We start from the raw sequence: 24,894 nt of genomic DNA on the forward strand, positions 1-24,894 counted from the left end.
AGGGCCATAATGGTTTAATGGTTGGCTCTTTGGTTTGCCCTAATGTAATCAACGGAGTATAAGATGCTTCAGACTCCAAAGCATTTGTTTGTGAAGTAAATCTTTGTTACTAGCAATTTTTTGTGTCGATAAAACATTGTTTATGGGGGATAAAATGGATGAAGAAATAGAGAGTATGAATAAGACCCTTACTCAAAATGTGGTCACTGAATTCTCGTAGAGAAAGAACTATGTGTTAGTTTGAGAAAACTTGAACGTTTTTAAATTCAGTTGCTCTTTTCATACACTGGACCTTAATTTTGCTTATAAAAATAATAATAATGCTTTGCTGCTTGTAATATGGCAGACTACGAATTTACTGACTGAAGTAGGGATTAATTCCTCCCCGCCTGATCAGTACTAGTTCTGCTAAACTTATATCGCTTTGCGAGTTCCAGTATCCCTTTTTGCTGATGAATCCCTGAGCTAGTATTTGCCAGTGAGTGAGGCTAAGTAGAAATGTCCTCCAAGTAAATAAGCACTTGTATTATTTTTTGTCCTTGAAATAAGGGGCATGTCCAGTGGTTCCATACCACTGCCACATGTGTCCTTTGCACAGTGACCAATAAAATAGATTTGTACTTTATTCTCCAAGCTCACAGAGGCAATGGGAAAAAAAGAATGTTTGGAATTTGCAATGCTATGTGTAGCAGCTCTGCTTCAGTGGGCGAAAATTTATGTGGGGTATTAGAGTTAGCAAAAGGGGTAGGGACAATAGAGAAACTGTGATGTATTTGATTGTGTAGCAGTAGAGAGGCCCCATCATTACCCACCATACTGGCCTTTCCTCATGACACCCTGGGATGCAGGTGAATTAAAAGGGTGGAGGGAAGAAGGCACATGTTGCAGAACCTTTTCCATCTTGAAAGACGCTGTCAGCAAATTATATTTTCAGGCCATTTTGTTTTAGCACCTTCTGCAGTGTGGTGATTCAGAAGCAATGGGAGGTTCCTATCCCAGCCATTTTTTCCTCTTGGTTACCACACATCAAGAATGGAAACCTGAATATATGAGGCATCTCTGTATTTTTTATGGTTTGCAATGGCTAAGCACATAACAGAGATGCATATGACTCACATTGAATTTGTGGCACAGACTTGGTCAAAATCCTGAAATTATCTGTGGAAATCCCATGGTATATCAAGAAATAATGCCATTTTTTACCAGCATCATATTAATCACAGTGGGACAGGCATCTCATTTAGTGCTGCTTGTGTAGTAGAAGTCTAGTGCACGAATATGTTTGAGAATGCAGGTCGTGGTTTTCAAATATATGAAATTCTAGTGGGCATTTGAGAAAAATTCACAAGACAGTAATTTCATAGACTTTGTCCTTGCTTGGTGTTATGAGCATTCTATAGTTTTTCATCTTTTTAAAAACAGTTGTCACGCAGCCAGGAAACCAAAATGATACTGTTTGCATTACTAATGGCTTTTCTACAGGCTACTGGACTATATATATTGAACAATAGAGATTGAAAATAGGGAGGTCTGTTCATTCGCTGTAGTTTCTGTTTGATGTAATCCACATTTTATGTTTAAGCTCATCTTAACTGCTGAGACATGTGTTACTCTTGTTATCCTTTGGATAAGTAAGAGCAATCCTGATGTCAAAGCATAGTAAAGACTAGGTACTTAACTTTTTGCCATAAGGTAAACTGATTGAGGTCAAACAGTAGTTCCACCTGGTGTTGAACGCTGTAAGTTTACCTTGTGGTAAAACCTGAGTCTTCATTTTGCTTTTATCCTGGAATTGCTCCTGCACACCACAATGCTTGCTCTTTGTAATGTTTTTATCTTGGGACAGTTCATGGGAGTGCTACCGAATGACGAAAAATGCTGCTTTTTTAGCAGTGGAGGCAAGTCCTTTGTTTCAGCATAGAAAACATGATTTCCATCCACATAGACTTCAAAAGAAACAGTAGGAATTCTTGAGATCCTGATTATCATGGCATAATCACATTATCAGAGAGATTAGAAGCACTTTACTGTGTCTTTATGGTTTAGTGACACTCTAAGGCACTGGACAAAATCTTCAAGTGCTGTTAAAATCTTTCTTGTAGGGCACTAAGGCAAAAGACAGTTTTTTACTTATGGGCCCTGAAATCACAGAGAATGTTTAACTCTTCTGTCAGAGAGCTGCAGAACCGAACACAAGCAGAACATGTAGTTACTGGTCTTTACTGTCTCATCTGGATATATTTCTCAAAGTGACCTGCAACAGAGCAAAACAAAAGCCTCCTAAAATTTTAATTCCTATCAGTTCCAGTCATTGTGAAACACTGTCATTAACCAGGCAATCAAACTAATTGAATACAGAAGTGTTAGCAATTCAATTAAGTGAGGAATTCACAGTGTTTTCTCTAGAAACCTTGGTGGACTCTTGGATGCTGTTGCTTTTGTGGGTGGTGGCTGGCTGTAACACCCATTTTTAGGGTATGTCTCTCCACTGATGTGTTTGCCTTGAGGTAAACAGTCCACAACCCATATCTTGTAAGTGAGATGTTGCCTGAAGGACTCTGCATAGCTTGTGACTATGGGAAATTAAAGTTAAAGCTGAGACTGAAAGTGAGAGCAAAGCATGTGATTTTCATAACATGTTCCTTGTTGTGTATGGTTGCCAAGGACCACTGAAGATTTGTGGATTAATGTTATGATCATATGGTTCCCAATATAAAGGATTCCATTGATAATTAGCCCAGAGAGAAGAAAGCTAAAAATAATCAACAGAAAAGCCTTTTCAGATGGGAGTCTGTGCCTCTGGAAGTGCATGGTATGGACAGTGTCTAGACAGAAAAGGTATGGAATATAAAACATGCACTTGACCTCAGTTAAAAGGCCAGGATGAAACAACCACAACAGAAAGAGTGACATGGGGGAACTGCTGCACTTTAAAAGGAAACTGCTCCAGTAGTGAAGAAACATGGAATATGGGACAAAATGTTTTAGCCTAAACAGGTACTAAAAATGATCCTGGAAAAAGAATTTTTAAAATCAATTACAGTTTGTTTCACTTTGCTTGATTACTAACATGTAAAAATGCATTTTTAAATTAACTGTAAAGTCTTCTACCTGCCAAGGCATGGAGTCAGGACTTTGTATGTCTCCAGCTGAGATTACTAAAACACTTGCAGCAGGGAGCTGCATTCCTTCTGCTGTTTTAAGAAGTTAGGGAAATAGAAGGGAAACACACTACAATGCGCATGAGTGTAGAGGAGAATTGAAAGGAGAAGGATTTTTTTTTTTTTTTTTTTTTTTTTTTTACTTCCTCCTCCATTCCATATCTTTTAATGTAAGGCTTGATCCTTTGCATGCATAACTTCATGTAATCTACTGACTGTCTTGCCAGTAGAAAGCATAGCCCTAAACTGCCATTTTCTACTGATACTTTGAGACCTTAGACTCTGTTGATCTCTTTCAGATTGTCTCAAAATGAACCAAATGAAAAGTACAAAAATGTTAACACAAAACTCTGTGTTAAGCATTCAGCTGCCAAGAGGCAGTTTCTGAGGCTAATAAAAAATCAGAGCACCTACAGCAAATTTTTTTCAACATTAGCTTGTTTCAGAAACAAGTACTAGACTACTCTGCACATCCGCGTAGTGATAGAACAATGAAAGTTCATCAGTCACATATGAATCTCTGCGGTTGTAGAAAAGGCTGCCATCTTCGGGCAATACTCAGTCATTGCACCCTTCTTTTTGTGCTCGAGAAATCAAAATCCACACCCCATCTATAAGCTAACCAGGAGAGCACAGTGGAAATAATCCCAATCTTGAGCCAACCATTGTACTAGTCTCAAATACTCTAAAATATGCTTTCTGACTGTATGTGACCCATGCAATTCTTGCATCTTGTGTTAACTTTTTGTTGTGCTTGATCTAAAGCATGAGCAAAATCTTTTTGCACTTTACAGCTTGGAAATACAGCTACAGACTCAAGAAGCAGCAGTCAGTTTGATCTCAAAACACTGGTGTCTTCCCCTGTTCCTTCCTACAGCAATATGAGTAGTAATAAATCTTCCAGGAAAATGGGGAGGTTTCTTACTATTACTCATGACTTCCCTGAAATAACTTCTAAAAACTCTTTATCCCAGAATGTACAGGAAAAACTTTAGGATGTCCTAACTACCCTGAGAGGTATCAAATTGGATTGCAGATTGAGTTGGATAGAGTAATTGCAAAGGAGTTTGTAAACATGGTGCATTGACTTATTTTTTTGTTGTATATTAGGGTCGACCAGGACCGATTGGGCTTCAAGGACCGATAGGTGCACCTGGATTTACTGGCCCAGAAGGTTTGCCAGGAGCAAAAGGTGAGAGAGGAGCAGTGGGCCCCCCTGGACCAGCTGGACAGAAAGGCGACAAGGTAGGCTCAACAGTGACTTTTCTGCCCCTACAATAGATCTGTTGTATATATTTTTGAATGAATAACAATGGTCTTGGACTATCTGCCCAGGGGTAAGAACACAGCAGCATCTCATTAGTGTCTTATGAGAATCCCCTGCTTTTATTTTTGAATGAGAGTACAGTTCCTAAAGCTGCTGAACATTGTAGCCATCCTGGTAGATGAAGCATAGCCAAATTAGTATTGCTGTTGCAAATAGTATTTCACTTCACATGCTCAGGGATAGATGGGTGTTATCACACTACGTTTAGAGAGACCTGGTGCTGATTCCTGTGTAGAAGATCCTGAGTTGGTGTCTAGCAAAGCAAAAGGAATGGGCACTAAATGAAACCTGCAATTCAGTTTTGCAGGTGCAAAGTTATTTATAACAGAAAGAATATTATAAACTGTGTCATACTAAATGGAATAACCCCTAAGGTGTGGGTGTCAATGAATGCAGTGTGCAAGAATGGGCAGAACAACAAACAGAAATGTCTTAATGTCCTTAGGATCTGTTCTGCTGTCTCTTCTTAGGAAAGAAGTATCAAAAGGAGAGTTTGGAGCTAGGTAAAAGAATGAATGAAAATACGAACCAATACTTTCAGTAATAAAAAGTAGGTACATGTGGATAGTTCATCTTAAGTTTGCATTGTGCACCAGGCATGTGTTTACATCATGAGTTTTGGGTTGCATGCAGAGGGCTCATTGAGTCCCACTGCATAGGCCAGAGCCGTGTATATGCTCCCACCACATAGCCTGACAGAGGTTATGTAGTGGATTATAAAATGGGGAAGTCTGATATTGTCTGATGCAAGGACTGGGATGAGATTCCTACTGTCACGCCTATGTGGTTGGACAAAAGGAATGTTTCAAGGACAACAGCTTGCAAGCTTAAAAGACAGAGGAAGTCCTGCATGCTGTGCCTGGTTTCTAAAATCTGAAGGAAGTCTGGGACATCAGAACAAGAGCTTGTGTTCTGGGACTATCCCAGAGCATCTTACCAGTCTACTTGATGCAAGGTGCTCAGGTAATGTGTGCAAATAAGACAAAGACAGATGGTTTAGGTATCAGGACCTGCAGAGCAGGTCTGCAGAGTTTGTCTTCCATGTTTTCCCAGATACTTACAGGTGAGCTAGCTAGATGAAAGCTAGCTCAATTGTACTTTCATATGCTGTAGTTACACCCTCTTCTCATTTAATATTAGTCAACACTCTGGAGTTCTAGTCACCCTTTCTCATAAGACAAGAACCAAGTAAACTGAAAATGATGACAATGAAGGTCATTGCTTTGGTGTTGCATTCATCTGAAAGGCAATGGAGGATTCAAAACAAGGACTGAGTGCTGGTATGTGTGATAGCATTTTCGTAATGCTAGCAGATAACACTGAAATCATTAAACCTGGATTTTGGAAGACACAGAAACCAGGTTAGGAACTGGCTTTTAATGATTGGAAGCAATTTCCTTGCACTGAAAAAATGCCTTATTTACTCCAGAACTGCTGTTTCTATCCATTGAAATGGATACATAAGCAATATCAACATGCAATAAGATCCCTCGTGGAAGCAATATACTTTACCTTTCCAAAGCACGAGCAGTTTAGGCTGGATATTCTGCTTACACAGTCTCTTTTGCTACTGTTCAGAGCAGAGCAGTAGAACCAACAAAGTAGTAATTATTTGCAACTCAGCCAGGGGTGGTCTGAAGTTAATACAGTGGTCTGTGCATCTTTGGGTGGTGCTATCCAAGCACAGATAGAAAAACCCCTAAGTCCTGTTGAAACTCTTGGAAGGTGAAGTGTGACACTGAGAGTTAATCTTATACTGGACTGTTTATTTTCCTGGCATCTTGTTTTCTCCAGATGTACAGTAGAAGATTATATTTTTACTTTAAATTGCCTGATTAAAACATTCCTGAAACACTCATTTGGCATCCAGTCAAGTTCAGATGCTCAGTTCCTATCTTCACTGACCCCTGCGGTCAGAAAGAATCTGCATGAGATAGTTTGCTCCTTTTGGTTTTGAAAGCTAAAGTCCAAGACTGAAAATGTTGGAGTGAAAAGTACCTTACAGGTAACTGAAATATACAGATTGGTGAAGTGAAATATAATAAGTACTCTTTTTCTCCAGGGCCCAATGGGAGTTCCAGGGTTTCAAGGCATCAACGGGATCCCAGTAAGTTTGCATATGTAAATACAAATCACCAGAATGTTAGTCAAAGTCAAAAGCATGTAAGCACAATGAAACTGTCCTAACACATGCATAGTGTATCTTGCAAGTGCTTGCTTCTCTCTGGAGGGAAATGGCAGTGTTTGGTAGTCTACCTGCTGATCCCATGCTGTTTTATAAGAGGTTTGGATCCTATTATGGGATGATAGGAAGTTGATATGTATCAGGAAGCAAGCCTGAGTTACATGGGGATCCACTGCATCATTGATAAGCTTTTCTTTCAGCACCATGTTCTCTCAGCACCATGTCTAGAAAACACCATATCATAAAATCATAGACTTATGGAATTGAAAGAGACCTCAGTCGAAAACAGGCATGATCAGCTGTGCTTCAGGCCATTTTTAGTATGTGTTTTCTAACCGATTCTTAAAACCTTGTAATGATGGAGACTCTAACTTCTCTATTAGAAAAGGTTTGCCAATGCCTAACTTCAGTCTTTCTTTCTGCAGTTTAAACCTCTTAGTTCTCATCTTACTCATCGTGGACAGAGACCAGATTGTTCACTTTTTCTTTGAAGCAGGCTTCCTGTATGTGATAACTGTTGCCAAGTCTCCCTCAATCTTCTTTTGCTATGATGTGAAAGAAAACAATGATTAGAGCTGAGGTCCTCCAGACAATCCTTGCTTCTGCACTAGGTGCTAGTTCTAGTTGAGACCTGAGCCTTTCAGATACCTAAGACAGGAAAGAGATAATTGCTACATTTTCCAGGTTGGTAGGGGTAGGTAACCACTTTCCCTGACCATCAGGAATTTTTTTGTTTGTTTCTTTCATTCTTTAGAAATTTAACATTCTAGTGACTGTTGTTTCCTTTACCATACAAAAAATTATGTGCCTAGAGTGTTTTGACCAGCTTGCTTTTCTTTGGTTTTCCCCAGTGATTTTTGCAAAGGTGTCTTACACTTTACCTCAGGGGAGTTTTAGCTGGGCCAGCTTTAGAATTTGCCCCAAACTTCCTTGCTCTCTCTATACTATTTAGCTCATCCTGGTTTCTCCTTCTGGTATTAGAATTCTTTTTCTTTTCTTGATTACATTTTTCCATTTTCTGTATCCTTGTGTCTTCAGACTATACTCATGCTCTTTCTCATCTTCCCCACTTCCTCTGCTGGCCAAGATCTCCAACAGTTGAGCTGTGTTTTCTTACTTCCTATCAAAAACTGAATTGTTTTGATAGATTGGCTGAAAATGCACAGTTGGCCCTGTAAATGAGCTTCCTTGATTTCAGTTCCTTCCTGGCCCTTGTCCTTCTCTCCCCCTCTGCTCATCCTTGCCTGTTTTCTCTCCTGCTCTACTCCCTTGCTGCTATTTTTTTCTTATCCCACCAGCCAACTCTCTAGCTCTGAAGAGAACAAGCTGTTCCCATAATACTTAATTTAATTGAACACACTGTGGGAACATGCTGTTCTCAGGGTATTTTTTCAGATGAGGCTCTGGAGAAAGGGGATTCCCAACAATGAGGGGAGGCAGAGATACAGCATCAGCCATTGCCAGGTAGTTGGCAGCAACAGGCATTTCAAGGAAAGAGTAGAGGAGGTAGATGAGAGGATTCAAAGCCCTCCAGCATATGCAGATCTACTCTGCTTTTACAGTATTCTGCTGGTGGGCGAATGGGAGAGAGGCAGATTTTGCTGCTCATGAGCAGTGAAGTGCTCACCACCGTGGCTCTTCTGTGCCACAAGTGCAGGGCAGAAAAGGGGGAAGGGAAACTAGTTCATACTGTTTACATTCTAGCCATTGACATAAATACTTCTATTCCAGGGTGAAAACAGCAACCACCACTGCTTGAGAAAATATTTATACTTTTGCCAGTTGTGTTTCAGGATAGGGAGTAGTTTAGATTTGTTGTGAAATGCATACGAACGTATGCATATTATATAGATGTGTGAAACGCAGAGCAAAGGAGAGGGAGCATGTGTGTGCTGATACATGTGAAAGAGAAGTAAAAATATATTGCTATCTCTGCACAATCTAAATATGAAGAGTGATTCTTTGTAGTATGCAGGTATGTTAGCGTGGGCAGGTATATTTTAGTCATGGCTAAAGGACTGCAAGGCTGTGATTCAGAGGGGAATACCACTATTGACCTTAAGGGAAGTGGTGTTCCACAGAGTTCCCTTGGGGAATGCTGGTGGCAAGTAAATCATGTTGTTGCAGCTGGCCTGACTAATCCCTTTAACCTAGTAAATACAGCAGCGATATGTGTTTATTGCTAGCCTTTCGTGTCACACTGTAGAAGAAACCCTCAAATCCTTAGCCCTACTTGGGAAGTTTATTTTTTCCTATAGGACAAGATTCAAGGATACCTCTAGAAAAGGCTGGAACTGGAGCCAGGAGATGTATATAGTTTTTCATGAACTGTCCAAGGAGTTTTAGAAGGAAATATTTCTATGAGAAGTGAGCCCTTGTCTGTACCATGAAAGCTAGAGCTACATGCAAAGTTCTCCATTTTGGGACCCTCCTAGAGGAAACGCAAGCACTTGGTGATGGCTGTAAAAAGGCCACTTTGCCGTAGCAATCCATGAAACTGCTTATTCAATTAGTTTTGTGTTCACCCTTAATTGCATTTGTTTCCCTGTTTTTAAATATTTGTTGAGCTCTCCTGTTGGGATCACCTTTCTGCTGTTTGATTTAGAAAAGAGGCACCTTGGGATCACAGCGTTAGTGTACAAGCAAGAGTCAGATAAAGCGAGGGCCTAGATGAACAGTTTGAGTTTTCTTATTTGTCTCACACGGAATGTCTCCTTTTGTGAAAACAGAGAGCACAGCCTGTATTTTAACTCAGGTCTGTAAACTAGTCACCCTGCCATGTATGAGTGAAGCTTGTAAAAGTCTTCTGCCTTAGTCAATTGAGGTGCTTGTGCTGAATTGGCACATCTGCCAAAACAGGAATTAGAGGAGATGAGAGCAGTGAAACTATTAACCACCATTTTTCAGGTCAACACAGCTCTTTAAATCAGTATTTTAAATCCCTGGGGAAAAGGTTCACTTAAGCCAGAACTTTACAACTCTCAAGGAAGTCAGTTGTGGGTGCTCCTCAGGTAAGGTTCTTAAAACAAAACATTGTGAAATCTCATAGCAGATTCGCTGGAAAGTAGGAAATCCTGTAGATTTTTTTCCTAAAGAGGAAGAGACAGCATGTGTATGTGTGTGCGTGTGTGTCAGTCTGTGTCATGCTTTGGCTCAGAACCACGGGCATGGATGCCACGGGATTAAGTGCCAGGGCCACAGATTTATTTAATACACATAAGAAATCGCTGTGGTCAGCATACTTTATGTCCTCTCTTTGTGAGCCCTTCTCACATATTGAGAGGATACCAACGTCCTTTGGGCCACTTAACAGGCTGTGTTGGTCCAAGAGTTAGGAGATCTCACCCAAAGCTTTTCCCAAGACATGAGACCACCAGTCAGCTGCCTGCTGTGGGCTGGCTCTTGGCCAGCACTAAAGGCTTAGCAGCCTGGCTCCCCGTTGTCTAGCTCTGAGGGGCAGATGTTGGCTATTCAGCTGCACTAAACCCTGCAGCTGGTCACCTTATGTTGTAACCGGATACATGTGCACTTGTCCCACGTAGCTTCTGGTTTTGTTAATGCTGTAAACAAAGTGAAAGACCTGATAGACATTGACCACTCTGGCCTCCCTCTGCAGTCACAGCCTGTCCCGTCAGAGACTTGCTGCTCTTGGCTATGACATCCCGTATGGATGGAGGAGGGTGGGTTGCCACTGATTTGTTCCAGCTTTGGGAACCCAATGAAATAATTTCTAAGAGACAAACATAAGTGGCAATAAATTGGTGCTTCAGCCTTCTCCTGTCGCTTTATCAGGGCCTGGCAAGTCCCTGCTTGCACAGAACATGTGGGTATTTTGGCAAACAGACTTTAATCATCAGGGCAACTGGTACTGTGTATGCAGTGGTGCCTGATGCTACTGCTTTGGGATTACTTCATTCCATGTCCTGGGGCCTTGTTTAATCTCAAATTTATACTTGTCAAGGTGAGCTACCTTGATCCTGTAGCATAGACACACTTTACATTCATTCAGTTTGCACCTTATTGACTGACAGAGAGCAGATCTGGGCTCTCTCCCCTTCTCTCCATTTTGTTGGCAAGGATCGCAATGTAGTTGCTGAAGGAGCTGGACCAAGGAACTCATCTGGCTGAAAATTAACCCCATTAAGAAACAGAACAGTTATTTTTCTGCTGTGTTGGTTTCCTGCTCTGCCTCGCCTGTTCTGCCTGTGCTTATGCCAGCACAGGGAAGAGGTAGGTGTGAGTAAGCAGGCGTGTGCGATAGCCCTCCTGGCAGCAGCTGAGACCAGTGATCAGCCTGAATATTTACATAATTATGGCCTAAGTTGCTCTGCATCCTTGGGAAAGTCACTCTGCTGCTGTGTGCCCCCAGCTTCTCATCCGTAAAATGAAGATTATAGCATTCCCACATTTTTGCAAGGCATTTTAAGATCCTTAGATAAAAGGCTTTACATTACTGCAAGGTTCTCATTGAGTTTGGTCAGAGCATATGCTATTGGCTTGGACTGGGAAGACCTTTAGCAACACAAATGTGTTTTGGTTTAAGTGTCAAGCATGAACGATTGTTAATGTTCTGCTTTATCTCCATTTTATCCATGTTTATTTTTTTACTTTCCTCGTGTGAGTCATAACTTGTTTAATGCCATATCTTAAGGATGAATCTTTGGGATCAAACAAAAGTACTTTTGGGATGAGTCAAGATCAGGGTGTACAGAGGGGAGGGAAAGAACTGTCAGTAACTGATACTTATCTCCATAAGGTTCATTTTTCTTCTTGCCACAAAACAGTGTCTTTCAGTGCTGCAGAACTCATTTCTATGAAAAGGAGGATAGAATAAGGAACTGCTTGAAACCTGGGTAGTGTGACTGACAGTTCTGCCTTTCTGTGTTTTGCCTACACATACCCATATGACACTGAAGAAAAAGTAACTGAAGTCTCAAACTTTGATCTCCTTTGCACCAGTGCCATGCTGAGTAAATGCTAGTCAGATTAATAGAGGTACACCATGGCAAAAGAGATGTGAAATCAGAATTAGGTACAATTATATTTTACTCTGCTTGATTAATTGACTATTACAAATACTTTCTTTTAGATGCTGTTAGTTTAATTAGGTCTTTCTCCTGGTTGCTTTGCCTAAAGTTTTAAGTTTAATATAACAAGAAAAGCTGTTTTGCTTGAATGGCCTGATGCTGGAGCTGTAACATCTGTTGAACTGTTAAAGGAAAGAATCCACGCTGGAGAGGAAGGGAAGTCACTGAAACTTTACGCAGATTGGAATTATAAATGCTCAGTATTGTTGAGTCTGCTTCTGCCCTTGTTTTTACATGAGCAACTTCCATTCCTGGTGTCAGGTGCACCCTTGCGTGCTGTTTTACACTGTGTTATATGCCATATATTTCAGACTGCTGTGGGATGAGTATTGCCCTTTCGGGACCTACTCATGCACAAGTTATGTACTTCAGAAAATTATCCCTTGGAGAAAAAGGTAATTAAATGAATGCAGCCAATGTTCTAGGATTTAAGCTTTGGGGAGGATAAACAATGCTGGCCAAAGAAGCTAGTTCTGTTGCAGTCTGCCATACACTGAACTTGAGTGGGAGTCGCGCATTTCTTTTATTTTGCGTTGCCATTTGGAAGATATCAAGTTTTCTGGGGACAGTATTACTAATAAAATAATGCATCCTGTCAGTCATTCTCTCTTTTTCCCCTTTTCACAGGGTCACCCTGGGCAGTCTGGACCTAGAGGTCTGCCTGGCCTCGATGGCTGCAATGGTACCATTGGGAGTCCTGGCGTTTCTGGATCAGATGGATTTCCTGGCCTACCTGGGCTGCCTGTATGTCCCAGCTCAAATACGGTGTTTTGTAGTCACTAAGCTGGGATTTGCTTTTCATGCCATTTTTGGAAAAGTAATTCCCAAGTACTTAGGAAGAACCCTAATAACCCGAAGTTTATTAACATTGTTAGAGCTCAGTATAAGTTTCTTACTGAAATTCCACTCTGAGGATAAAATGAAGATCCTGTGAATTCAGTATGCTCCCACATGAAATTATACCATTGTCACTGGTAGTGTTAAAGCTAACTCAGAAGAAACCATTATAAAGTTCTTAAGAACCATGAAGTGTCAAACATCTTCCACCTGGCACTTTTCAAGTTAGTGGATGCTGATTCCGGAAAGGATGTTATTACATCTTCAAGTCTATGCATTAAATATTGGATGCCTTCCTTCATGTCTTAAGATAGCCAAAAGCTTCAGTCTCACTGAGTGTCAATAGGATTTACTTTCCAGGTGTTTTACTTTTGAAAACATTTTTCTACCAGGTTGGAATTTTATCTAGCCTGCATAGGACACCTTGAAGTTAGGTGTCTAATCTATTCATCTGGACTCTCCTCTTCCAGAGAGTGGTACTTGCAAGAGCACTTCTCCCCCTCTACCTTTCAGGATGAATTGTCTTTGGAGATACCCATTTTTCTGCATTGACTGTAGAGGAAGTGAAGGTAGCTGGGTCACTCTCTACACTCTGTTTTAAGTGGGTAGTATTAGTTGTAAGAACTCCACTCCTAAATGGTTTTGGGAATTATAGTCTTTTTAAAAAGTACGTAGTTATTTTTGAAGTGTAAGCAAAAAATATGGACTTGATACTAAAATATTTGACATATACTTGAATATTTGTTCACATCCAAACCCCAATCTTACACACCCAGGTCATGTGACTAATCATACATATAACGGAACTACTTTGCATGTATACATGAAGAAGAGGAAGAAAATACAGCTGGGGGATGTAAACAATGCTATTTGTTTCAGCATTTCTAAACTGTGCTAAGACATCTTTACATGTCATCCAGACTTGAAATTCATATGATGTTGAAAAATACTGAAGCAATAAGATCAAATTAAAGTACTGCTTTCTAAAGTAACTAATTTACTCATACCTGCTGCTCAGATTTCTATTTTGTAACACTTGTAGGATTACATTTTTGGCAAGGAAAGCTGCTTGGATCAGCCAACCCCTCTCAAATTAAGTTGGCAATTAAATGAAATCACCTCAGATAAATTGGATGGGATGGTCGAGATTGAAATAAATTGGGTAAATCTAGAATTATAATGGCAGCTTTTACAGAAGATTCATGCAGTCTACCAGTTTTTTCTTTCATTGATTCTAAACAAACTTTGGTGATTTAGTGTTAAACAAGAGATAGGATCCTAGAATGGTTTGGGTTGGAAGGGACCTTAAGGATTATCTAGTTCAACCCCCCTGCCATGGGCAGGGACACCTTCCACCAGATCAGGTTGCTCAAAGCCCCGTCCAACCTGGCCTTGAACACTTCCAGGGAAGGGGCATCCACAACCTCTCTGGGCAACCTGTTCCAGTGTCTCACCACCCTCACAGTAAAGAACTTCTTCCTTACATCTAATCTAAATCTACCCTCTTTCACTTTAAAGCCATTACCCCTTGTCCTATCACTACATGCCCTTGTAAAAAGTCCCTCCCCATCTTTCCTGTAGGCCCCCAGCAAGTACTAGAAGGCTGCTAGAAGGTCTCCCTGGAGCCTTCTCTTCTCAGGCTAAACAACCCCAACTCTCTCAGCCTGTCCTCACAGGGGAGGTGCTCCAGCCCTCTGATCGAGCAGGTCCATGTCATTCCTGTGCTGGGGGCTCCAGATCTGGACACGGTACTGCAGGTGGGGTCTCACCAGAGCAGAGTAGAGGGGCAGAATCACCTCCCTCAACCTGCTAGCCACACTTCTTTCGATGCAGCCCGGAATGTGATTTGCTTTCTTGGCTGTGAGCGCACATTGACAGCTCACATTCAGTTTTTCATCCGCTAATACCCCCAAGTCCTTCTCCACAGGGCTGCTCTCAATCCACTCATTGCCCAGCCTGTATCTGTGCTCGGGATTGCCCCAGCTCAGGTGCAGGACCTTGCACTTGGCCTTGTTGAACTTCATGAAGTTCGCACGGGCCCACCTCTTGAGTCTGTCAAGGTCCCTCAGGATGGCATTGATATGTATATGAACAGGAGGGTTACCCCATGTCAAACAGATTCAAATGGGATCTTAAAAGTTGTCAAAGACCTAAAATAAAAGGGAAATCTAATATAAACAGGAAAATACCAGAGAAAACGTTTGCAGAACCTTGTTTTTCTAAAGCCGCGGGAAGTCTTGAGTTGTCATAATATCACAGCTGCTTTGACAAAGCTACAGTGGTACTTTTGCAGTTTACTGGAGCCAGGAGTTTGCCTTGTTCATTATGCTGAATATAAATTCTTTAAAAACTAAATCAATATTTTTTCCAGAAATTTATTTTTTACTTTTTTTAATCAGGGTCGTCCTGGCCCAAAAGGCCTTAAGGGAGAACCTGTTTTTGCTCAAGGCAGTCTTAAAGGAATGAAGGTAAGACTTGTCATCCTGTAGGAGAAAATGCAGTACAAGAAACACTTTAATGTCCTACAGGTTGCAAGGCTGATGCTGCAGGTTAGCTTGCTCATGGTGTTAGGTGTGTGTGTCCTGGGTATGTCTGAACGCAGAGCTGTGAAAAAGGCCTTACAGTAACTTCATTAACGGCAACACGGAGTGCTCTCAGAAAGTGGAATTGCTTGGTCTTTGCAGAGATCTCACTCATCCCATAGTGGGACATTGCTCATCCTGTTACTGTTTAGTATAGTTGCTGACCCTTCACTTGTCTATGGAGAGCTAACACCATTTGTTTGTGGTGTCAAACCATGGATGTGAAGAATTTCTTGTAAGCTTATCCTGATTTATATGAGGTAGCATATGTGTTTCTAGATGTAGATGTAGCAAAGGAGGGGCCCTTCATCTACTCTGAACTTCCTATAACTGACATCGTTGCATGTGCCAGGTCTGTTGAAATAACAGCTCAGGAAATTCACAAGTGCATGTTAAGATTTCTACTGTGAGATCCCAGCTGCCTCCCAGTGGTTTTTGTGCTGGGAGGTACTAGTAAGTAATGAGTCATATTCTCTGTTTAAATACATGAATATCATATCCCACTCATAGTATTCCATCCTTTGCCGCTGTGAAGTTAGGATTTTACTCTCTCTATTTAATAAGGACCTCACCCTGAAATGTCTGTATCAAGTCTGTAATTTTATTTCCTGTACAGAAAATACAAACTACGGATAGACAATTTCAGTTCACTGTTCAGAACTGTGAATAGGTTCTTGAATATGCCCATGTAAAAGATTTGGTTCTTTATTGCCTTGAAACAAAGACTCATCGGCTTACCATGGTTTTGATTTTTGCCAGAAGTACTAGGTTTGGAATAAATCTACAAAGGATTCAGTATCTCTTGTGGTACTGAATTCAGCAATATTTAGCAGCCTCATGCTTCATTAAACACTGAAAATATTAAGAAATTTATTCTGTCATGTGAGGCCCCTCACACTGACTTTGTTGGTCAAAATTAAGAACTTTTCTAAAATTCTACCTACATTATATACACTCATAAGTTAGTAAAAGTTAAATAGATCTTTATTTATTTACTTCAATATTTATGGGAAATACAGATAATTTGATATAATAATGATATGCTTTTACATATTTTATAGTGGCTTTGTAATGAAAATTTTTATAGTGTATTTTCCAGTGTTTTTACAATTAATACATATTTTTTTTCATGCCAATTTAGTTTGTCTTGTTACCCATAAATAAAATGGTTGTAATTTCTCTGGAGTTTTGGAATCTCTCCATTACCCAGTTTAAATATGGAAGCACATGTGTCAAAATATTTTCCCATTTACACTTGATCTAATATTAACTAGCAGCAAATATCTCTATTTATACAAAACTTAATGTTCCTTATAGGTTGTTGCAATAACATACTGTAATTTTTACTCATGCACTTATAATTTTTAGGGAGAAAATGGTCTTCCTGGATTGGATGGAATTTCTGTAAGTTATTCATTTGGGAAATAATGGTTTTAAAGAATATTAAGTGGGTAATTTTTCTTGTGTTGGTTCTCAAGGACACTTTTCAAATTAGTGTATTTACATGTGTGATACCAGTAGCATGAGCAATTCCAGCTTTGTAATGGTATGAGTGGATCCACATTATGGTAGAGGAAGTCAGATTTTTGCTATTATCTGTTCTGTTTTTCCTTTTTCAGATCAAATTCCCTTCTACCATTGAAATCTGTAACTTTGATTTTCAAAATACATCTAATAATATGAAATGGACTGTTATAGTATTTAAATTGGCATACTTAATTAGGGGGTATTACTTAATGTTTCCTGAGACTGACTTTGTCTTTGGTTGTGGTTTGATGGGGTAAGTGCTACACATTCTGTATTTGTCCTATGTTCTCCTCATAGGGCCCAAAAGGTTTTCCAGGTCCGATAGGTTCAGCAGGCCCTATAGGATTACCAGGTTTGCAGGTAAGAGACCTCAACTGTTGCACTTGTTGATAGAACAGTTCACAATGTTGGCAGTTTTCCCTCCTTGTCTGTATTTGTGTCATGAAAATGAGCAAAAGTGTGTGTGCATCTAAATGGGCTGAGCACAGCTGACTTCAAGCATAGAATACTTGAACTTAGATAGTTTAATCTAATCACAAGAGGGAAGGCTCCTCTCTGGAGCAGTGTTCAGAGCAGCAATCATGAATGAGGGCTCCAGCAAAGCCCTAGTACTTCCTCGTCTTGGGAATAGAGGGAATAGAGGTAATATGCTGACCTCTGCATGTTTGGAGACTTTCTCATCATGAAATATGCTAAAGAGTTGCTTTTTCAAGATGCTATAAGTGAGTTTCCATTGGGCAAAGGTAAAAATGAACTATGTGTTTGTTGCTTTTAAACTGAAGTTTGCTCTTAATTAACCACAGTACCAAAGGGCTGTGCTGTCTATTATAGATATGAACACTTGAAGATCATGTGTATCAGTTACTTTTGCTTTGGGGCAAGAGATTAAAGTTCGGGTATCATGGCAGATCCCAGCATTGCTCCAATTGTGTGCATCCTAATTAATTCAAAAGAAATAAAATCTTGATCTTGTTCACATTTAGGGTCCAATGGGTCCCCCTGGGCCACCAGGTCCAAAAGTAAGTACCTACCTTTCCTGTCTTTCTACACCTGATTGTTGGCTTTTTTAACAGTGCTGTGGGCCTACTAGATAGCGATGCTTTTGTTGTTGTTTTGTTATTCATTCATCTTTTTTTCTCTCCTAGGGTAACATGGGATTAGGCTTTCAAGGAGAAAAAGGAGAAAAGGTAGGTGAAACTTGTTCTGTTATGCAAAGACCATGAAATATCAGTCTAGTGTTCCATCATAGCTTGATCCTCTAGAAAGTGGCTAGATTCTAGCATTTTCTTCTTCTCCTTTTTCTTCTCTTCTCTTGGACTGATTGGCAGTCCAAATGCTAAAGAGTCTTGCTGGTTCATTATCTGTTTGTACACAAAAAAAGAATGGCAACTTTTTCTAGATGAAGAGGGGGAAAGGGAAAATCTCAGTTCAGCACAGTAGTTTCATGGTTACCAAGACATGAGGTCCTTAGACATTTTTAGAATCTCTGTCTTTCAGTTTCTTTCAACCCTCAGCTCTTGTATTGAATTATTCTACTGACTTCGTTCTTTTTGGCTTTCATAATATTCTTTGGGTCAACCGATGTGTAATTTATAGTTTCACTATGCTAAATGGGTGTCCTGCAGTCTGTGTGAGAATTTACATGGGCATAATGGGGCTTCTCAATGTTCTCAATATGGGACTTGATTCTGCTGCTGTTAAAATCAATTCTTAGCATTCTACATCTCGAATTGTTTCTTGTCTCCTTTTCTTTCATATTTCTCCCCAAAGTTTTTCTGGAATGTTTTCCTGTTGATTCAAAATCTGAGCCTTTTTTTTTTTTTACTTGCCATGTGTTATATCCACAACTCTTCTGAAACAGATTGCATTAATGCATTTTGTTCATCTTAATTTTCAGTCTGGTCTTTTGACTTCCATGACCAAACTCCTGTGCCAGCATTCAGGCATACAGATATTATGTACATGGGATATTACAGTGACTTTTTTCTGATTTGCAAGCCACTTTCATAGGACATCAAACATGTTCTGCCTATGTTAATAGCTTCCTCTTTTGCCAACAGGGTGATGTAGGGCTGCCTGGCCCTCCAGGTCCCCCACCATCCACTGGAATACTGGAATTCATGGGATTTCCAAAAGGGAAGCAAGGAGAAAAGGTTTGTAAATTCGGTTTACAAACCCTCCCCCTCTCCATGCTCCTTCATTCAAGGCTGAATGAAATTATTGGACAGTGAAGCCAGTTATATTTCCAAATCAAAATCATTTTGTGTACTAGTTTAATCTGCCAGATGGCTATTGAGTAAAAATATTCTTAGCTCAGAGCATTGTGGACCACTGGAGAATGCATACCTCCCGGAAGCAGAAATATGAAAGCTATTTAAAGGTTTTCATTATTAATCCTAAAAATAAATGAACAGTAGTTTGTTTCTGTTGGACCTGTGAAATTTTGTCAACCGAAGCAAAAAAACCAAATCCATTTAGACAAATACATTAAAAGCTCCAGTTCTTTTGCTTTGACTATGATGCACACTACTCTGAAATAATGAGATTTCTCTCCTTTGCTTTGTTATTCTGGCATTTACTGAGATATATATTTAGCTCATCAGTGTTTTCATAAAAGATATATGGATCTTGAGTTAGATTCTCTACACGCATGAAATTTAAGCATACTGAATTAATCTGGGACCTATACAGGCTGGTTTGGGAGCCCAGTCTGAGCTTGCCTAAGCCCCTGCATAAGTCATGAGAGATATTTACTTGGCGGAGTACATTAGCATGAGGTGAGATTCAAAAGCCACTATTCCTTTGGGCTTTTATGAAGACATTATGCTATCTCATCATGTGTTATTTTGCTGCTTTCCATGAAGTACTGTGCATGTTCCAGTTCCCTGGGTGACAATACAAAATGCTTCTAGTTTGACTTCTAGCAGTGGAGGGCAGTAGAACAACAGTTCCCAAGTAGTGGTCTTTGAAGCCATGGGAAGTGGTCACAGACAATCTGTTGCATGCACTGGCACTGTGCTGAGAGACACTATTATCTGGCACATGATGACACAAATCAAGTATACTTGCTGACAAACAAATTACAAGGCCTTACTTTAGGAGTCAGGAGCGTGATGGGTGGATTGGGGAAAGTCTTGCTTTCACAGGCACAGTGATTTATTGTGTTTACCTCTTCCCCTTGTCAGGGTGAGCCGGGCCCTCAAGGATTCCCTGGAGACAAGGGTTTGCCTGGCATGCCGGTAAGGACAGAGGAGAGTTTTTAATATATGCCTAACGTGGGTTAGATGGTTCAACACCCTCTGAATAGTTCACAAGGTCTCTACAGGAATTTCTAGGCACCAGAGTACTTTGAAAATCTGATAAAAATGTCCACAAGATTTTTTGAAGAGTTTAACTGTAATCTGATAGGTTTTTGTCCTGGAGACAGAAAGAAGATAATGCTGTCCTACTAGAACGTTACAAAGCAGCCGTCATTTCAGTACATGTAATCTGCAGTTTGCAGGGACCTGCAAGTAGACGTACCCTTTACATCGCCACTTGATGGCAGTATTTCTTGATGTCCCACAGAAGGCTAGACATATTTTAAAAAAAAAAAAAAAATCCTGTTTTTTTCCCCTTTAATTATGTCTAAACATATTTTTTGTTATTTTACTTTAAAGTTGTAAAGCACATGCAGATCTTTCTGTCTATATATATCCAGCTTTAAAATGGGCTGTTTAACATTAGTGCTCATAAACTCAGGAATGTGTAGCATCTTCTCTGTATGAATCAAGAACAACAATTTATCCCTGGATTCCAGGGAGCTATTTCCCAGTTTATAACCTTTTGTAAACACAGGTTATTTTGATAAGTTTAGGGAATAAATATTTTGTGGAACTTCTGACTAATAAAATAAATTGTTTGCCAGTTTCTTCAACGTACAGATGTTCCTAGTAGAAAGACGTGCAAGGAAAACCTGTACATGAAGCACAGTTTGTTACTAGGCATTCTGGACATGTTCCATTATGTGCATGTTTAGCTTTGTGCATCACAAGAGGCCCATTGAAGCTGGTGGGGTTGAACATATGTGTGAACTTAACCACAACCATGAGATATTTCAAGACTGAAGCCTGAAAATTGCTTAACTACTGTAACTCTTGCTGAAATTAAATCCTGGTGTTCTATCTCTGGATTTGATACTTCTTGCTGACTGGGAAAACTACTAAACATTTCCAAATGTTGAGCGTGAAAATGCTAGTTTTGTGTCATTCTTAGGCTTTAGAAATGAAAAAGGGTGCTCTGAGCACTCCCTTGAGCTGCTGCTGTTAAGAAATGAGATTTGAAATAATTTCTAAATGTAGAATACAATACAGAGTAGCATTGGCAGGACTTTGCTGTTTATAGCATGAGGTTACTTGTGTTTGCTAGTGAGAGATGTGCCATGGTTTAAATGGACGGAAGTCATGGGAAATGAACACGATAATGTACTGCATATACTGCCAAGTCTGGTTGATACAGGTTTTCTTTCTGAGGCAGAAGAGTCACAGCAGAAACAGTCAGTTCCCCTTGTCTCTCTGTTGTACTGTTTATTAAGAGATGGGTTTGTGCTCATTTTGTCTTAGGGTTGTGCTATTCAGTTCCAAACAGATCACAGATTTAATGGTGACATTTTCCCTCAGGGCTTTGGAGGTCTTGGAGAAAAAGGAGAAAAAGGTGTTCCTGGCTTACCGGGTGGCAGGGTAGGTAACTTTACAAAATCCTTAAGTGTCTGTTCTCAAACACGTGAAGTGGGCCTTTCATCAACAGAAGCATTCCCAAAGCATGTAGGAGTCCCAGACATAGGACTGGGTCCTATAGTAGCCAGCACCATACAACAACAGAAGCAACAGATAGTTCTTATCTCAGTAAAGTCTGAGATTAAAGGTGAGATGAAAGGTGTATACAGACAAAGCAGTCCAAGAAAATCATACAGAAGTATTTAGTGGAGGTCTTGATACTGCAGGGCCTGTGTTTTTCCAGTTTTTTTGAAAGCTTCACAGAAAAAGAAGCTTGCAGGAAGTCCAAATGAGGATAATAAAGAGGCCTTGCAGGGTCTTTAGGGAGCTCTTAACCAGTGCCAGAACCAGCCATGAGAGAACACAGATAGCTACTTGGGGAAGAAATGGGCAAGCTGGCAATAGATGTTGCTCTAACTAGTCAATTGTACTGGTTTCAGCTGGGATAGAGGTAACTGTCTTCCTAGTAGCTGGTACAGTGCTATTTTTTTAGTTCAGTATGCGAAGAATGTTGATAACACACTGATGTTGTCAGTTGTTGCTCAGTAGTGTTTAGACTAAAGTCAAGGATTTTTCAGCTTCTCATGCCCAGCCAGCGAGAAAGCTGGAGGGGCACAAGAAGTTGGCACAGGACACCGCCAGGGCACCTGACCCAAACTGGCCAACAGGGTATTCCATACGATGGGACGTCCCATTTAGTATAGGAACTGGGAAGTGGGGACGGGGAATCGCCGCTCGGGGACTAGCTGGGTGTTGGTCGGTGGGTGGTGAGCAATTGCCCTGTGCATCATTTGTACATTCCAATCCTTTTATTACTACTGTTGTCATTTTATTAGTGTTATTATTATCATTATTAGTTTCTTCTTTTCTGTTCTATTAAACTGTTCTTATCTCAACCCACGAGTTTTACTTCTTTTCCCGATTTTCTCTCCCATCCCACTGGGTGTGTGTGGGGGGTGAGTGAGCGGCTGCATGGTGCTTAGTTGCTGGCTGGGGTTAAACCACGACATCAATGAATGTGGGAGTTAACAACATGCTCAGTCACATGCCAGCCATAGATTCTTCAAACCACCGTGACCCTGCAGAGATGTGCTTATACACAATAGGAAGACCAAGGCATTCTGTTCTGCATCTGCAGAATAAATAGTCAAGATAGAAAGTCTTGATTGCCTTAAGTTTCATGGCTTTATTATTACAAACTACCTACCTAACTTCCTAGTAAGTTTGGATACCATGACTTACTTAACTTGAACGACCAATTAGAAAGACAATGGCTAAAGAAGATAAGACTTCTTTTATCAGTTATTCTGCTGAATTCTTTCAATTATGATCGTTAATATTTGAGAGATATGGAAAATCAGTGGTAGCTTCTCCTTTTGAAAATTTTACCTTCTCATTCTTTGGCGCTGGGTTATTTGGAGCCTGATATAATGACACCAGACTGAGATAGAGCCTCTGAAAGTTAATGGTTTTTTTGCTGTTCTAGGGTCTTTTGGGACTGGATGGATCTGATGGGATTCCAGGGAGAAAGGTGAAATTTCTTTTATTTTTTGCTGTACTTACAATTACAGAAGCCATCTAGCTGCTTAAGATCTACTGAATTCCTTATGTAGCGGCTCCAAGTTCTCTGGTGGATGAATGCATGTGCCTTACTAAACTAGCGAGAGCTACCTAGAAAGTCCATGTAAAACTCTAGATCCCTTTAACTGTCTCTCTAGTTATCCCTACATATTCAGAGGACCACCTCCACAGACTGGAAATTGTACATTCCCTCCTGGAACAATCAACTCTCCCTCCTTTCCTCTTTTGGGGGTGGAAATAGCCAGATGATCAAGCGGCTGAAAACATGTTAAAGCTCTTCCACTTGCAGATACAACGGTGGAAGTTGTTCAAGAAAGCAGCTTTCAGGAATACAATTTTCATTTTGCAGCCTGGAATTCAGTCACTTTCTTGTATATTTTGTTTTATGTATGTCCTTTTCAGGATATACTGAAGGTGGTGGTATCTCCAATATAATCTAATTCATATCTATATGTTAAAATTTTATGATTAAACCCAAGCCCTTTATGGCAAGTTTCTCAACAATACTGTTTATGGGCTATATTGGGGCCTACAGCTGTCCAAGACTTCAGAATCACAGGCAAGGTTTAAAGTTAAGGTTCCCTGCTCCAGAGCTCTTGGAATATCCCATTTTGTCTGCAGCAGCAGTGGGATTTACAGTCCATACTGGACCAGGTTGAATATGTTACCCCACAGAGAACAGTAGATCGCTCCTATATGGATTTCCAGTCACACACCCAGAAATGGGAATTTTGGTGTCCCTGAGAATGCTGCCAGGAAATGGATAGCTGGAGGGCTAGATCTCCCAGTGTCACTTTAAATGTTTTGGTGCCAATAATTTGTTGGAGAGGGAACAGAGTGGAGGGGAAAGTGTGAGGGACAAGGAAAGTAATGCTCACTCCGCAAGATTTTCTATGGTTCTGTGAGAACTCCAAGGTGTACTCCTGATCTGGACACTCTCATGCCTGCTTTCAAGTTCCCACCATCTTTACAGCACAGGGAGGCCTGAAGGAGCTCTGGTATTTTGTGAGTGCTGAGAAATTGATGCCATCAGTTTCCTCTTTTATTATTTTTTCTGCAAATGTTTGGTAGAACAATGAATTCGGTTTGTGATTCAAGTCCAGGCACTGCAGATGTCTCGGCTAACAAATATTGCCACTGTCTTATTGTCTCATTGTGTAACAATGTTCCCCTGTGTGACTTTGCAGGGTCATCCAGGTATTCCAGGCTATCCAGGACTGGATGGAGTCGAAGGCTTGAAGGTAATTTCTCACATGAAAATACTAAAGCATTGCTTTTTTAAAAATATTTGCATGAATAAGTAAGTATCATTGCCCTAAACAAATCTCTTCTTTACCTCTGTATCACTGTAATTTTCAGTATGTTTCAGTTCCTCATTTACTTTATTGTTAAGGATAAAAATGAAAGGTTGCTGAACTATGAACACTCAGATATTTCAATACCTTTACAATGTTCATTCATGTAACTTCATGACTTACAATTTTAGGCGTAATCTCTCTGGTCTCCTTCATCCTTACACCAGTGCTATATTTACTGGGCAACTGAGGCAAGATTAGATGGAAGTAAGTGGATGTTAAGATGGTTGCCAAGGCTATCTGAAGTCTTAGATCACAGATCTACAAGTATTGACAAGCCTGAAAAGAATGTGTTCAATTTCTTGTACTGGAGATAGGCAGCGCATAGCAGACATTTTCTGGGTATCTCACAACTCAGGCAGTCAGACATCTGGAAACTGAGTGGAAAATGGTTGGATAGGAGTTTGTGTGAAAAACACTCATCTGCCACCAAGATTGGTATATGGTTGGCAGACGTGAAATGCAAGTACTGAAGGGCTTTTTTGTGCAGAGCATATG

General features: G+C 40.3%; 1 protein-coding gene across 3 annotated transcripts in view; it reads left to right on the forward strand.

Moving 5' to 3' along the window:
• COL4A6 (collagen type IV alpha 6 chain) overlaps positions 1-24,894 on the forward strand; it is a 140,860-nt gene that overhangs the window by 83,064 nt on the left and 32,902 nt on the right. For all 3 annotated transcript variants that reach the window (XM_069810975.1, XM_069810976.1, XM_069810977.1), the window contains exons 5-17: positions 4,272-4,406; positions 6,551-6,595; positions 12,388-12,504; positions 14,997-15,065; positions 16,548-16,583; positions 17,004-17,066; positions 17,690-17,725; positions 17,852-17,893; positions 18,767-18,859; positions 19,892-19,945; positions 21,365-21,424; positions 22,947-22,991; positions 24,229-24,282. In XM_069810975.1, coding sequence (XP_069667076.1) covers positions 4,272-4,406; positions 6,551-6,595; positions 12,388-12,504; positions 14,997-15,065; positions 16,548-16,583; positions 17,004-17,066; positions 17,690-17,725; positions 17,852-17,893; positions 18,767-18,859; positions 19,892-19,945; positions 21,365-21,424; positions 22,947-22,991; positions 24,229-24,282 — 849 coding nt within the window. The remainder of the gene's footprint in view (positions 1-4,271; positions 4,407-6,550; positions 6,596-12,387; positions 12,505-14,996; positions 15,066-16,547; positions 16,584-17,003; positions 17,067-17,689; positions 17,726-17,851; positions 17,894-18,766; positions 18,860-19,891; positions 19,946-21,364; positions 21,425-22,946; positions 22,992-24,228; positions 24,283-24,894) is intronic.

The sequence above is a fragment of the Haliaeetus albicilla genome, chromosome 23 (assembly GCF_947461875.1).
Source record: "Haliaeetus albicilla chromosome 23, bHalAlb1.1, whole genome shotgun sequence".
NCBI classification, from domain to species: Eukaryota; Metazoa; Chordata; class Aves; order Accipitriformes; family Accipitridae; genus Haliaeetus; species Haliaeetus albicilla.